The sequence below is a fragment of the Theobroma cacao genome, chromosome 4 (genome assembly GCF_053813885.1).
Source record: "Theobroma cacao isolate CCN51 chromosome 4, ASM5381388v1, whole genome shotgun sequence".
NCBI lineage: Eukaryota > Viridiplantae > Streptophyta > Magnoliopsida > Malvales > Malvaceae > Theobroma > Theobroma cacao.
This window is the reverse complement of record NC_142642.1, coordinates 34675379-34687954: the sequence shown is the minus strand read 5'-3', so window position 1 is coordinate 34687954 and position 12576 is coordinate 34675379. Positions and strand designations below refer to the sequence as shown.

The window sequence follows — 12576 nt, the reverse complement described above, 5'->3', positions numbered from 1 at the left end:
TTTCCCCCTAAGAATATGCTTATGCAGCCAACCTAACTCAAGGGGTATCGGCCGTCGCCACTATCTGCCATTTTTAATAGCTTCAAAGATTCATAAATCGATCAATTTGGGTTGAATTCATTCATTTTATACTTAATTTGATTGAATAAATGAATAAAAGTTTAGGGACTCGATTGATTGAAGAAATAAAAGTAAAATGGCAGATTTAGCATCAACCAAAGTAGAACTGGCGCATGAAAATTCCAAGAGGAAGTGTACACAAATTATGCAAACTTTGGGATGGATGTTTTAAATTTGCTGTTTTCTAACTTTTTATCATTTCCTAATTGGGTGTATTACTCAAAACCCAATATACCATGCGATCTAAGGCCACATTGGCAATTAGTCGTCTCTATGCGTGTTCACTTTTTCTTTCCCAAGCATCTTGAACGTTAAACAGATTCAAACCTACAAATCTACAAAGCCTGAGCTGCAGCACAATTTACTTCTCTGAAACAAGATCAGAAATGAACTAATCAGGGAAAGAGCACTGAGCACCCAGGCTTGTCTCCACAGCTGAAGAAGGCCAGCATAGTCACTACTCCTGGCAGACCATCTGCATAGTCGTCGTATAAATGAAAATCAAATCTCTATAGAAACAGGGTGCAAGCATAGAAAGTTAGTCGCCCTAATATGTCTTACCCAGTCATGCAGTTACCTATTGTTGTTGAGTGGGATCAGTTGAAACATCAAAACCGGGAGGGATGAAAACAACATCATCCCACTTTGACGTTGAACCATCCTGCAAATTTTCATTGTTTTTTCAGCTTTACAGTTAAAAACAATCAACCTTTCTTCTCCCTAAAGCTCCATTTTTCTACACTATCAAACAAAATGTCAAAGAGAAATTATTAAAAGAAGCCACTTACTTTCATCCCCTTAATTATTTCCTCAAAAACAGCAACCTGTGAATTTTGTAATATACAGTGTAAAGAAAGTTAAATCTTCAAGAGAAATTAGATCAAGTATACCTAAGTGTATACATACATACATGCGAGTAATGAAATCATTTTTATTAAACAAATGGACAACACACAGTCCCAAGCATTCTTATCGAGAAATTGGCAACATACCTGAATGTCCCCCGGTCTAAAAGCAGGATTCAATTGATTCTGCTGGCGGGAAGCTCTCAGAAGGGATTGCTCTAAATCCTCCTAAAACAGCTTCAAAGTGTAAGAAGATCTGAAATTACAGCATGAAGACTAAGCATGAATACTGTACGTATAAGAAGGCTATCTATTTACCCACCTTTCTAAAGAAAACTGGTCGATAGCTCTTATTCTGACTTCTTAATAACAAGCTCCTAGACTGACAGCCAAATATTTCAACAATTCCAAATGTTAGCCTAGAAATTCATACAAGTATCAAGTCAAGGTGATGCTCAGGTGCAAATGTAACTAATCAAACTGCAGGAGGACAGCCATTCTCTCCTAAGTTACAATGTTTACAGCAGATGCAGCTAAATAGTAACACATCTCCAGGCTCTATGGCCCAGCAAAGCAAAGGATCAAATTCCAAAACAATTGACCAAGACAGAAAATGGATACAATTGTAAAGGCCACCTAAGATTAATTTTAAAGTGCATGAAATTCCACAACATGTGGCAACAAAAATGTTATTTTAATTAATTATGCAGAAACCCAGAGCTTTCAATCGATTATTTAACAAGATTATGATGGAAGGGCAGGAAGGACAAGAAAAGCATTGAGCAGCAGACGTTGAAGGCACAAATGCACAAAGAATTTACAAATTCATGTTCTCTAGGCATTGCTAATGCTAATGCTCCCTCTCACTAATAAAACACAACAACCACATGAACTCATGTGCACCAAGATTAATTCAGTTCCTTTTTTAACTAGAGAATGATCATAACTACTATAAGCTACCACATAATTTCGTATGTTATTTGATGTTTTCTGTTCCCAAATAACTAAAGTGCACAAGCAAATACACATGCTGCATATGATTAAACCCTGCCAGACCTGGAAAACTGGAACGCCAGGGAAGCCATCATCAGAGAAACCAGCCCTTTCCCTTTCCTATTAAAGGAAAAAATAACAAAATAATATTGCACAGTTGAGAAATTTGTATAAAACTTAGCATACTACAAGAAGAAAAATAGTTGAGAAATTTGCTCATTCTATAAGTAACCACTCACTCTAAGTGCATTTTTTAACTGAGCCGACTCTGGTATCAACCTTAATGCCACGCCGTCAACCTTCAGCTGGAAAACCTGCAAAACCCGGATCCATGTTTGACTTCTCCAAGGATTATCAAAAGCAACAATGAAACAGAGCATTAGCTTCTTAGTGGACTCCATACGCCTTTCTAAATTTTCTATTCAAATTCAATCAATTAAAAAGCATTTAAAAAGAAAGAAAGAAAATGACCTTGTTGAGAGCTACAGCAACCACTTTAGAACCACCTTTTCTCATGCCGGGATCCATACTCTTCATCTGTTCCAAAAGAGCCTCAGCATCCTCCTTCTTGAAACACAACAACCCGAGTGACTTTTTAGTCGAAACACCCGAAACCAACACGAATTCCTCCTCCGAATTACTCAAAGCATAAACCGGAACCCCAGCCAATCTCTCTTCTATTGCCTCAGCCGACATGGCAACCCCTGATTTTTTACTCAAATCAATCTGGGTCTTGCTAGAATCAACAATTCGAGCAAAAACTGGGCCTTTTGGAGAAAAAGAAGGTGGATTAAAGTGAGCAAAAGTGGAGTCAAAAGCGCCCTTCAAGTGATGATGAGTTTGTTGGAAGAGAGAAGAGCAGTGGGTTTGGAGGTTAGAGAACGCTTGCTGGAGGTTTAGGAGATGAGAGGGTTGCTTGAATGGTGAGAAAAATTTTGGGGTTATGGAGTCGGTAGCCGAGTTCATTTTCTCGGGAAAATTTTATGGAAGGAGAGGAGTAAACAGTATAGAGTGAGGTTTTGGGCTTTGAGAGAACAAAAAATGACAAAGACGTAGAGACTAGAGGGGGAAATAGAAAGTGTGTTTTCTGGTAGGGGAGGGTTTTGTTGGGTGGTTCCGATAGCACTGGCACTAGATTATTCGGCCAAATGGAAAATGTAGATTTTTTTCTATGAAATATAGAATTTTGAAACACAACCAGTAAAGTACTTTTGGGATTTTTGGAGTTTATGTTTGCAAAATATATTTTTAAAATGTTTTAGGTGTCAAAGTCTGTTATGTTTAGTCTATATAATTAGAAGTGATCATTTCTCATTTCAAGTTTCGTAAAGTTTAAATGTTTTTTTGATAATCAAAATAATGAAAGCTTTCATAAAAATAAAATATTTTACAAAGATATGAAAAAAAATTAGATTGATTAGCGTAAAATATTAATTCAAGAAGGACATAAAACTTTTTTCATCTATCTTCCCTTGGATCTCAAGCAAATAATATCATCTTCTCATTTTTTGTGATGTTGATCTCACATCCATTTTTTTGTCTCTTTTTTATTATTATTTTTCTTAATAACACATCAATAACTATTTGTATTCAATTATTTCATAGCGATTATATCATTATAATTATTTTTACTAAGATATTATAATTTTTAACATAATTCAAATAATTAAAATTAATTTAAAAAAATTATATAATAGAGAAAATAAAATTTTCACACATGAAAATCTATCATTTCTTTTAATTGCTAATTTCTAATTGATTCATTTAATAAACTAAACAGTATAATAATATAATGAGAAATAAATAAATAAATAAAAAGAGTTGAATATTATTTATATATATAATATTTTTGATATTGAAAAAATATTTTAAAAGATAAATGTTGATATTTTTATGATGTTATGGTAAAAATTATTGAAAATGTAATTTTTCAATTATGAAACGGAGTCTAAGAAATTCTTTTTTTTTTTTAAATTCAAACCAAAGCTCTTCAAGATAAATTTTAAGAAATTGCTTTTAACTTTTTGGATTACATAAGATAAGCAAATTGTACTCTATTTTGCTGGTTTGGTTTAATTGAATATTAGTTTTAAAATAAGTTAGCTAATAATTAACTTTTATTGAGAATTAGTTGTTATCAATTTTTTGTAAAAACATGCAAATAGTGGGATAATTATTGAAAACCCAACTTTTTGAGGTAAAGCACACACCCTACTCCACTTTGGGAAATCGACTGAGCTCAAAGTAGAGGGTCTGTACCATTGACAGGATCACCATCAATCACATGAATGGTCTTGTTCATGGGCCAGTGGGTGACCCACGGCATGTCGTAATGTTAATCGATCATAGTAATTATATTTGTTAATTGAATGATAACTCAAAAAGAATCGTTTTTAAATCTATGAATGCATATTTGCAGTTAATCAAGCCACAATTAATTTCATATATCACTATTGAACTTTCATATATAATAAATAATAAAATATCCATCTAAAACATCATATTATTAATCATTTTGAACTTTAATATTAAAAAAATTATAAGATTACCCATGAATTACTATAAAACTTAACTACAGGTCCTTAATTGTAGTTTCCAAAACCAAATGAGAAGAATTTGTTGCTAACTAAAGCAGTGGAATACAATTTAAACGTAAGTTAACAACAGGCGACAGTGCGGAAATATTCTATTCCTTTCTTCTTTCTTTCTTTCTCCGCTCTGGAGTTATCCAGATTCTTCCTTCTTCTTTTCTAGCCTTTTTTTTCCATAGATGGATCTTAAGGCCATCCAAGCTAGGTTGGGTACACTAGAAGGTCTTCAAGATGGTTTGGGGCAGTAGGGTGACGATGGGTGGTGATGGACCTCATGATGGTGGTAAGATGATGATTCAATTTTTATTTACTTAATAATATAAATATATATAATTTGAAATATTTTATATAATTATTTGTAATCACTTTTTATGTAAAATTTTAAAATGATTACTAATGTTGAATATTTAAAGACGATAATTGGTATAACATTTTTTTTTCAGATTTTGTTGTTGTCCCTGTCCTCAATCCTTGCCGTTTATTGACATCAAAATCATTTTGGTCTTCACCAAACACAAAAAATAATAATAAAAGAATAAGTAAAAAAAAATGTGACAGTTACCTTTGTCATTCAATTAGATTCTGAATTACTCTAATAATTTAGAGGAGATTAAAAAACCCATTATGTCTCAATCATTATATATACTTTTTCAACGGTAAAAAAGACCTATAGTGGGAAGGGATAGCATAAGGTGTAATGGAAATTAATTACAAGCATGAGACACATGAATATTTGCTATTCCCTATGAGATAAAAAGCCGTATTTGGCTTTTAGGTGTCTGCTCAGGGTACAACGTAGCATTACACACTAAGCAGCACATTCCCTGTCGCATTGGTTAGTTCAAAGTGGGTGTAGTTTGTAGTATAACGGCAACTTCCTCTACAAAACGAAAAAGGCGTAAAGGGGAGCGAAGATTGCGTCGTTTGTGGGAAAGGCATCTGTGTAACAGCGGCACCTGATTGGGCAAAGTTGTTACAATTGGCTGGGGTTTATTTACATTACATTTGATTTAGCTGTTCAGTCAAGATTACGTTTCCGTTGTCTGTTGGAGATAAATGTCTCACAGCTCTGTAGGTTTATAGTTTCCCAAGGATTGAAGGATCTGATTTTGGCAGAGCGGTGCACGTTAGTCATGGGTGCCTCCATGTGCAACCAAGGTGTCAATCACCTGCAACTGGCTGTAGTTTATTTATATATGTTTTTGATTTAAACATGAACTCTAACTAGGTTAATATTTAATGTCAAATACTAAGTACATATATTTATTTCATTTTTCTGTATAAAAATGATTGGCTGATTGGGCTATAACATAATAGCTTCAACTCTCTAATTTATTAACTCAGTTCATTGTAGTACATCATAATATTTGGATACTAAACATTACAAAGATAATTGATTAGTTTATGGAATGAGTAGCATTAACTCTTTTTCTCATTCTGTTTTACACCAATTGCACGCCTATACATGGAACTCTAAACTTCTTTAGACAATAATCACCAGATAATATGGCCATCGATACTTCCTTTGAAAGGGAGAAACAAACATTTCAATAAATTCATCGAGGACAGAATTCGCTTAGGTACAACCCTTCACTATCAACCTCTTAAGACTCTCATTCATGGAGTGGTTAGAACTAGCAGATAATAATTTAAAAAAAGGGCAGAGGCAGTTGATAACATGCTCACATGGGGTACAGGATAAGCCGTTATCACCAAAGAGACCTATCACTGTTCCGTACACTCCCATTTTAGGAGTTAAGAGCCCACCTGCACAAAAGAAAAAGAAAAAGAAAAAGAAAAAGGCTTTTTCTTTTTCTGGCCTTTTCACTATTATTACTTTCTATTCACTCGCTTCACAAAAGTCAGTCTTCCTTTATTGGTTTTGATTTTCTTTGTGGAAAAATCCTTCCTTTGGTTTGGGTTTAGTCTCTTCTCCTTCCTTTCTCTCCAGTTTCTTATCTCGAAACGCTCTCTAAAACTCAAAACTTTGTTTCTTCTTGTTCTTAATCGTTTTAGTCATGGACAGCCAAGATCAGGGGAAAAATCATTCCTCAGGTTTTTCTTTTTCCTCTCTTTTTTGTGCATGATTTGGTTTTATTTCCATGGCTTTATCATCATTTTGGGTACTAGAAGTTGTTTGCCTTTTCCTCTTTTTATTGGTTACGTATTTGCTAGTATGAAAAACTATTACTGGGTTTTCTTGTTTCTTGAAAAAACTGCAACTTTGCTCTTCCTTCTGCCATTAATTTTGTTTTCCTTTTTTTTCTCAAGAACTATTTTTTTTATATGGGTTTCTTCTTGTTTCTAAAAGTAACCATTGTTCTTTTCATTGTTTTCTGATTTTCTCTTGTGGTTCTAATTTTACGCTTTCTAAATTTTGCTTATTTCTTCATATATTTATATATATGTCCTGGTTTACTGTTTTTCTTCATTTTCATATTTAAAACTGGTTAATTTGATTTCCTTGATTTTGCAGGGCATGAGAGCCATGGAGTTCATTTGTGTCACAAATGTGGGTGGCCTTTTCCAAACCAACATCCTAGTGCAAGACACAGGCGTGCTCACAAGAAGATCTGTGGAAACATTGAAGGTTACAAGCTAGTTGACTCAGGGGATATTACCTTTTCAACTGCTTCTGATGATGAAGCACTTTCTGATGAGGATCACCAATCCCCAAGTAAGTACACATGTCTCATTTCCTAATTCTATGCGTTTCCGCTTTTATCATAATTATGGTCTCTTTCTATGTAGGTGGAGAAGGTAAATTTTGTATTTGATATAAATAAATGGGCTAGTTGGATCGTTCAAGAAAAAAAAAATGGGCTAGTTGGGTTAATTTGTTGAATTTTAAAGGGATTGGGGGGAAGCATGAGAGTATTAGTTGAACTAATTATCTAATGTGTTAATTTTGGTGAATCTAGTTGCTCAAGTTCCAAAAGTTCTGGAAAGCGACAGTCTGAAGAAAAGTATCAGTGGAATTGGAGCAATGTCGAATAGATCTGAAGATGAAGTCTTTTCAGATGCTGCAATGGAATTTCATGACGGTGGTAAGGGAAGGCAGGACAGTTTGGATAATGCTAGCAAAGCAGACAAGATAGCTGAGAAGGATCTTACTGCCACCATTTCTTTTAAAGACTGTGAAGATACTGGTAAGTTTTAGATGAGACTTGATAATAAATTGATGTCGGCAATTTGGGGTGTGGACATGTGTTGCGTGTTAGGTGACCAAATAAATGGTTTCTCTGAGAAATTTAATTATGTCAGTTGCTTGTGGATTTAATGGCATATCTAATTTGCATATATGCAAGGCTCTGTGGTAGTTTGTCTCCATTCCTGTAGTTTCTGGCTATTATATCAAAGAATAGACTTGATTTTACAAATAGATGTGACATTAAATAAAGAGAAACTTATGTTATTTTATTACTAGCCTGCTGCATACTCATACACGTGAGCGTATGAGAATAAAGTATTCAAAATAGGATTAGAAGAGCGAAAGGAGGGGGGAACCAGAAAAGAGTAACTTGAATTTGTATGTTTTATTGTTGTTTTGTTTAAAGAGAGAGCAGTAGTAGGTGAGTATGATAAAATTCAATTGGACTATATGACTAATCTGCCCAAACTTGATGTAATTTTTTACTTGTTTGATTGGTTGTTTTGTAAATTCAAAACTGAGTTGGCCTCTACCAATTTGAAGATTAATTGGACTATCCCTGTATATAAATGATGGAGGTAATTGCCATTTTGGTGATTATGACTTCAGGATGACTGACTGAAATTTTTCAAAAATGATAGTACTGGTTTTGAAGTTCCATTTTTCTGGAAACGACACTATGTCTTATGTTATAGATAGCAAGTCATGGGGTTTAGTGCTTGTTTCAAAGTTTGTGGCAGATGCTTGCACCGTAAGTTAGCTTCTTCTGTTGATTTACTAACTGCTAGAATTTGAAACATGACACACGTGACACCAATCACATGGTTGCATTATGCTCCTGAATTCACTGTGTTGCTACAAAATATTCATAAATTTTAAAATTTAAGGTATAAAATACTTAATATGTATCATGTTACGAACTGTGCTTCAGTTTTATTCTGCTTTTTGAAGCTCCTGAACCAACCTAAAGGGGAATTTTTATCTATCCATTTATTTAGTTATTATTATTGATTTGAACCTGATCCAATCCTATGCTACAGAGACCCAAACAACACCTTAGGATGTAACACAAGACTAAGACTAAAGTTTTGTATTGGATTAGAGATTTACTGCTTTGAGTGCTTCAAGGATATTATATCAATTTCCAGCCTGTATCTGACATCTAGTGTGTATAATAGGCTAAGTTTGCCAAACCGTAGCACATAAGGTTACATGCAAATCACCATTCTTGTCATTTAGGTTCAGAATAAAAGAAATGAAACTCTCACTAAATTCACAGTGCTTTATGGGTGGACAACATCGATTGAGGTGTCAATTGGTATATGTTCTAGCATAAGTGTTGATCTAACTTTAAAAATTTGGTTTCATTTACCCATGCAGATATTCTTCAACCACCACAGAATCCAGCTGACACAAGCCAAAATCTGAATGCTGTTCTGGAAAATATTCCTATTATGCCGAGTGGCACACCGGAGCACCAAGACATTGGCTTGAGCTATAGTAAAGATTCTGATGATAGGAATGGTTCTGCATGTGATGTGGTCCTCACAAAACCAGAAACAATAACAGGTGTCTCAGAAGAGAGCAGGAAAGTCAGTGCTGTGGATAGAGTGGCAGAATGCTCTATTGAGCGAGAGACTGATGCAATTGAAAATGAAAAGGGCAAGTTAAACAAAAACCTAGCGGGTGGCTCTGTTCTGCCTAGTCAACATTGTGGCGAATTATCTGAATCAGTATCTGTGTCTGAAAGGAGACTGGAGGGAACTTCAGATACAGTTCTGACTGATGATATTGTTCAATCAAAGGAAGAGTTTAGCGACAGGTTGGCTTCTAAGATCGTAATGAGTGAAAATGGCGAGGAAGAGACTGATGGAAAGGGACACCCAAGAAAGAGAAACCTAATGGATGTTGTGGCATCAAACTGTGAATATGCCACTATAACATCTGAAAAGAGAGAGGATATAACTTCAGAGAGTGGGCTGGCTGACAAAATTGTTGAATTAGAGGAGAATACTGATAAATTGGCTCTCAACAAGGTCATAGATAATCTTTCTCTTAAAGATGAACCTACTAAGCTAATGGATGTGTCTGCAGATACCTTTCAAATGAAGACTGATCCAGCACAAGCTACAGACTCTGCCACATCTGTCAATTCAAATGAGGTCTATGAAAAAGAGGAAAAGGAAAATGAAAGTGTTTATGTGCTTTCAGTCCCTGATGATATTCCTATTGTCGACAATGCTGAAATCAAGCTTGAGGGTTTTAAAGATCATAAGGGAGTCAAATTACCCCTATTGGAGGCCTTGGCTTCTGAAGAAATAATCATTGATACGGAAGATGAAGTCAGAGACCATGTTTCGCAGGAGATATCAGATACTTTCCGGTCAAATCAGTTGGATGAAAACATTAAGGTAGATAGTTCACAAATGCATGATGTTGAAGTTAGCCATAAACTTGGTGGGGATAATGAGGCTATGGTTAAAGAAGTGCTTGTTGAGGGGAAAGCTGATGTGCTTCAGATCAATAAAGGGTCTGATGCATTAGGGTCTCCTGTTGATGCTGATACAAGTGAGAATGAGAAGGACCACAAAGTCTGTTCTCTTGAAGAACAGCAGCCTGTTTATGTTTCTGATGATTTACATCAGACAGGTTTCTCAGGAAGCATGATAAATGTTTTACCTGATGTGAATCCTATGGTTGCTCCTGCAGATTCTGAGGCCAGAAAGTTAAGTAATGTAGTTGGCAGTGATGATATGGGTATTCCTGAAAGCACTAGAATTGGGGCAATTGATGTAGCAGGGAGCAACGAGGACAGAAGAATTGATGATGGGAATTATGTGGAAAACACTGAAACATTATGTGAATCTACTAATAATTCTTCTCTCCCCCAAACTAATCCAGCATCCAACTTACTTGAAGTTGACAATTCTGATGATATTGGGACAAGAAAAGCAGAAAAATATGATATTGATGTAGTTGAAAGTGGGGAAGGATTGGAAGAGGGATACATTTCAATGAAGACCAACTCTGCATTTGAATCCAGTAGCGCTCATCATCAATCCCCAGTTGTCACAGAAGAAGTGAATAATGAATATGTGAGAACCTTATCTGAGACTGAAGGCCCGCAGTTGGATAGAGTTTCAAACAGTCAAGTTGACATAAAGGAATGCGAAATAAATAGGGATAACAAGGTACAAGGAGATTGTGCTGGTAAAGATCTTATGGCATCTGCATTAGATCACAGTGGAGGAAATGAATTTGGGAGAACTTCAGAGGACCAACTAAAGAAAGAGTTGAATCATTTGCCTTCAGATGCCGAGCCAACCAGTCAAAGTTCTGGTGCTGTTGATGATAGCCATACCAGAGGGTCTAGAGTGGATGCTTCTGGGATTAGCACTGTAACTTTGCCAGGAGAGGCTGATAACGGCCATGTTAAACATCAACTTGATACAACTGTAGTTGATGTTTCAGTTGAATCAAGTAGTCAAACTGATAGTTTGGAAGGCCACTGGGGATCTGTTTCAGGTACATCATCATCTTCTTTCTCAATAAATATGTGGTGAGAACTTTTGTGGTATAAACTTATCCTAGAATGATGAAGAATATCTAATCTAACTTATACTAACCATTTATAAACTTATATGAAGTTTAGAACCAGTTTGATCTGAAGTAGGCTACTTTAGGTTGTAGGATTCTCAATCATGAATTATGTATGTAGTAAAGTGTATGGTTGTGTGTTTGTGTGTGCATATTTCTAGGAATAGTCTTGACTTAGATGGCTGAGATTTAAGTCCGTTTGTTGTTTTTCTGCATGGAACAGTTCTTTCAACTCAATCAGATTACCCAGCTGTCATCGACACTGAAACTTTACCATCAACTGGTTCACATGCATTGGTGGAAGCAGAGGAAGACAACATAAAGAAGTCAAAAGTTGCATCCGAAGGACAACATTTTGATAAATCAGATGAATTTGAGCCACCATCTTTCATGACATTGGTTGAGCCTAGAGGCGGTGACCAAAAAGATGCTGCTTCTGAAGTCCAGACAGCACAAAACGAACAACACCCCAGAGCCGCACCTCTGCAAGCTGGCTGGTTTCCTTCTCTTGCTCATGTGGCAAATGAGTCTCAAGGAAGAAAGAAGAATGAAGAGATCATAGCGAAGGTAACTAACTGGAATGCAAAGCAGCACACGCCTCTGAAGAACCTACTGGGTGAAGCCCATAGTGAAACCAAACCGAAGTCGCCTAACGCAAAAGAAAACCCAGCTGTTGTACTTCCAAGAGAGGAAAAAGTAGGTAAAGATAATGGAGTATTGGGTACCAAAGTCAGCTCAGTTCTGGGCCCTGAAGCACCTGTAGCTGAGCCAACCAATATGGAAGCAGGGAAAGAATGGAACTCTCCTGCAAGGTATCCAGCTGATATTAGGCGAGAGAAAAGGAAAGTGAAGGGTAGGCCCCTATGGGTACAGTTTGTATGCTGCTCATCTGTAAATTAGTATTAAGAAGTTCTCCAGGACTGAATTAAGAGACGTTACTGAGTGGGTGTGCCTTGTCACTGCAGCATTACTTATAGCCAAGCCTTGAATTTTGTTCAGTGTTGAAAATTACCACCCGCATCCAGTGTGTGTTGTAATTTTGTGCCTGCCCATAAGTGAACTATTAGGTTGAGGGATTGAACAAATTTTAGTAATACTAAGCATATCTCGTGTTCTTTGTATGTCTCTTGTCAAACCTGCTCGTCTTGTTTGTATTTGTAAGGTATTCCATATCCCCTTTCCACTTGAATGCACTACGAATAAATAAACTTATTTTTTTTTAAACAGTCCTCGACTACATGGTTTGAAATTAAATTTATATAATTTTTTCAATTGCAAT

At 35.7% G+C, this 12576-nt stretch overlaps 2 protein-coding genes across 4 annotated transcripts; one reads left to right on the top strand and one right to left on the bottom strand.

The window, feature by feature from the left end:
* Window positions 1-177: 177 nt before the first annotated feature.
* Window positions 178-3043, bottom strand: LOC18602615 (protein TIC 22-like, chloroplastic). Of its 3 annotated transcripts, none has more exons than XM_018118665.2 (8): window positions 2430-3037; window positions 2198-2272; window positions 2022-2078; window positions 1288-1347; window positions 1113-1193; window positions 909-944; window positions 698-781; window positions 178-595 (listed from the first exon to the last, which is right to left on the bottom strand). In XM_018118665.2, the coding sequence occupies exons 1-7, from the start codon at window positions 2922-2924 to the stop codon at window positions 698-700; spliced, it is 888 nt and encodes a 295-aa protein (XP_017974154.1). In that variant the 5' UTR covers window positions 2925-3037; the 3' UTR covers window positions 178-595. The 3 variants fall into 3 exon arrangements, with proteins under 3 accessions (XP_017974154.1, XP_007034175.2, XP_088661332.1); XM_007034113.3 differs by having other exon boundaries at window positions 682-781; window positions 2430-3035; XM_088805206.1 differs by lacking the exons at window positions 178-595; window positions 698-781; window positions 1288-1347 and having other exon boundaries at window positions 916-944; window positions 1113-1221; window positions 2430-3043.
* A 3314-nt stretch (window positions 3044-6357) lies between these two features.
* On the top strand, window positions 6358-12418 carry LOC18602614 (Pentatricopeptide repeat (PPR) superfamily protein). The gene is made up of 5 exons (XM_007034112.3): window positions 6358-6604; window positions 7026-7226; window positions 7471-7698; window positions 9081-11225; window positions 11521-12418. Exons 1-5 carry the CDS (start codon window positions 6568-6570, stop codon window positions 12195-12197), a joined length of 3288 nt encoding a protein of 1095 aa, XP_007034174.2. The 5' UTR covers window positions 6358-6567; the 3' UTR covers window positions 12198-12418.
* Window positions 12419-12576: the final 158 nt, after the last annotated feature.

Excerpts from the sequence above, each read along its gene's own strand:
- LOC18602615 (XM_018118665.2), bottom strand. The coding sequence starts at position 2,924 with ATGAACTCGGCTACCGACTCCATAACCCCAAAATTTTTCTCACCATTC. Across the intron at positions 945-1,112 it reads TTAGACCGGGGGACATTCAG|GTTGCTGTTTTTGAGGAAAT; the intron begins GTATGTTGCCAA and ends CAAAATTCACAG. Across the intron at positions 782-908 it reads AAATAATTAAGGGGATGAAA|GATGGTTCAACGTCAAAGTG; the intron begins GTAAGTGGCTTC and ends GAAAATTTGCAG.
- LOC18602614 (XM_007034112.3), top strand. The coding sequence starts at position 6,568 with ATGGACAGCCAAGATCAGGGGAAAAATCATTCCTCAG. Across the intron at positions 6,605-7,025 it reads GGGGAAAAATCATTCCTCAG|GGCATGAGAGCCATGGAGTT; the intron begins GTTTTTCTTTTT and ends TTGATTTTGCAG. Across the intron at positions 7,699-9,080 it reads TAAAGACTGTGAAGATACTG|ATATTCTTCAACCACCACAG; the intron begins GTAAGTTTTAGA and ends TTACCCATGCAG.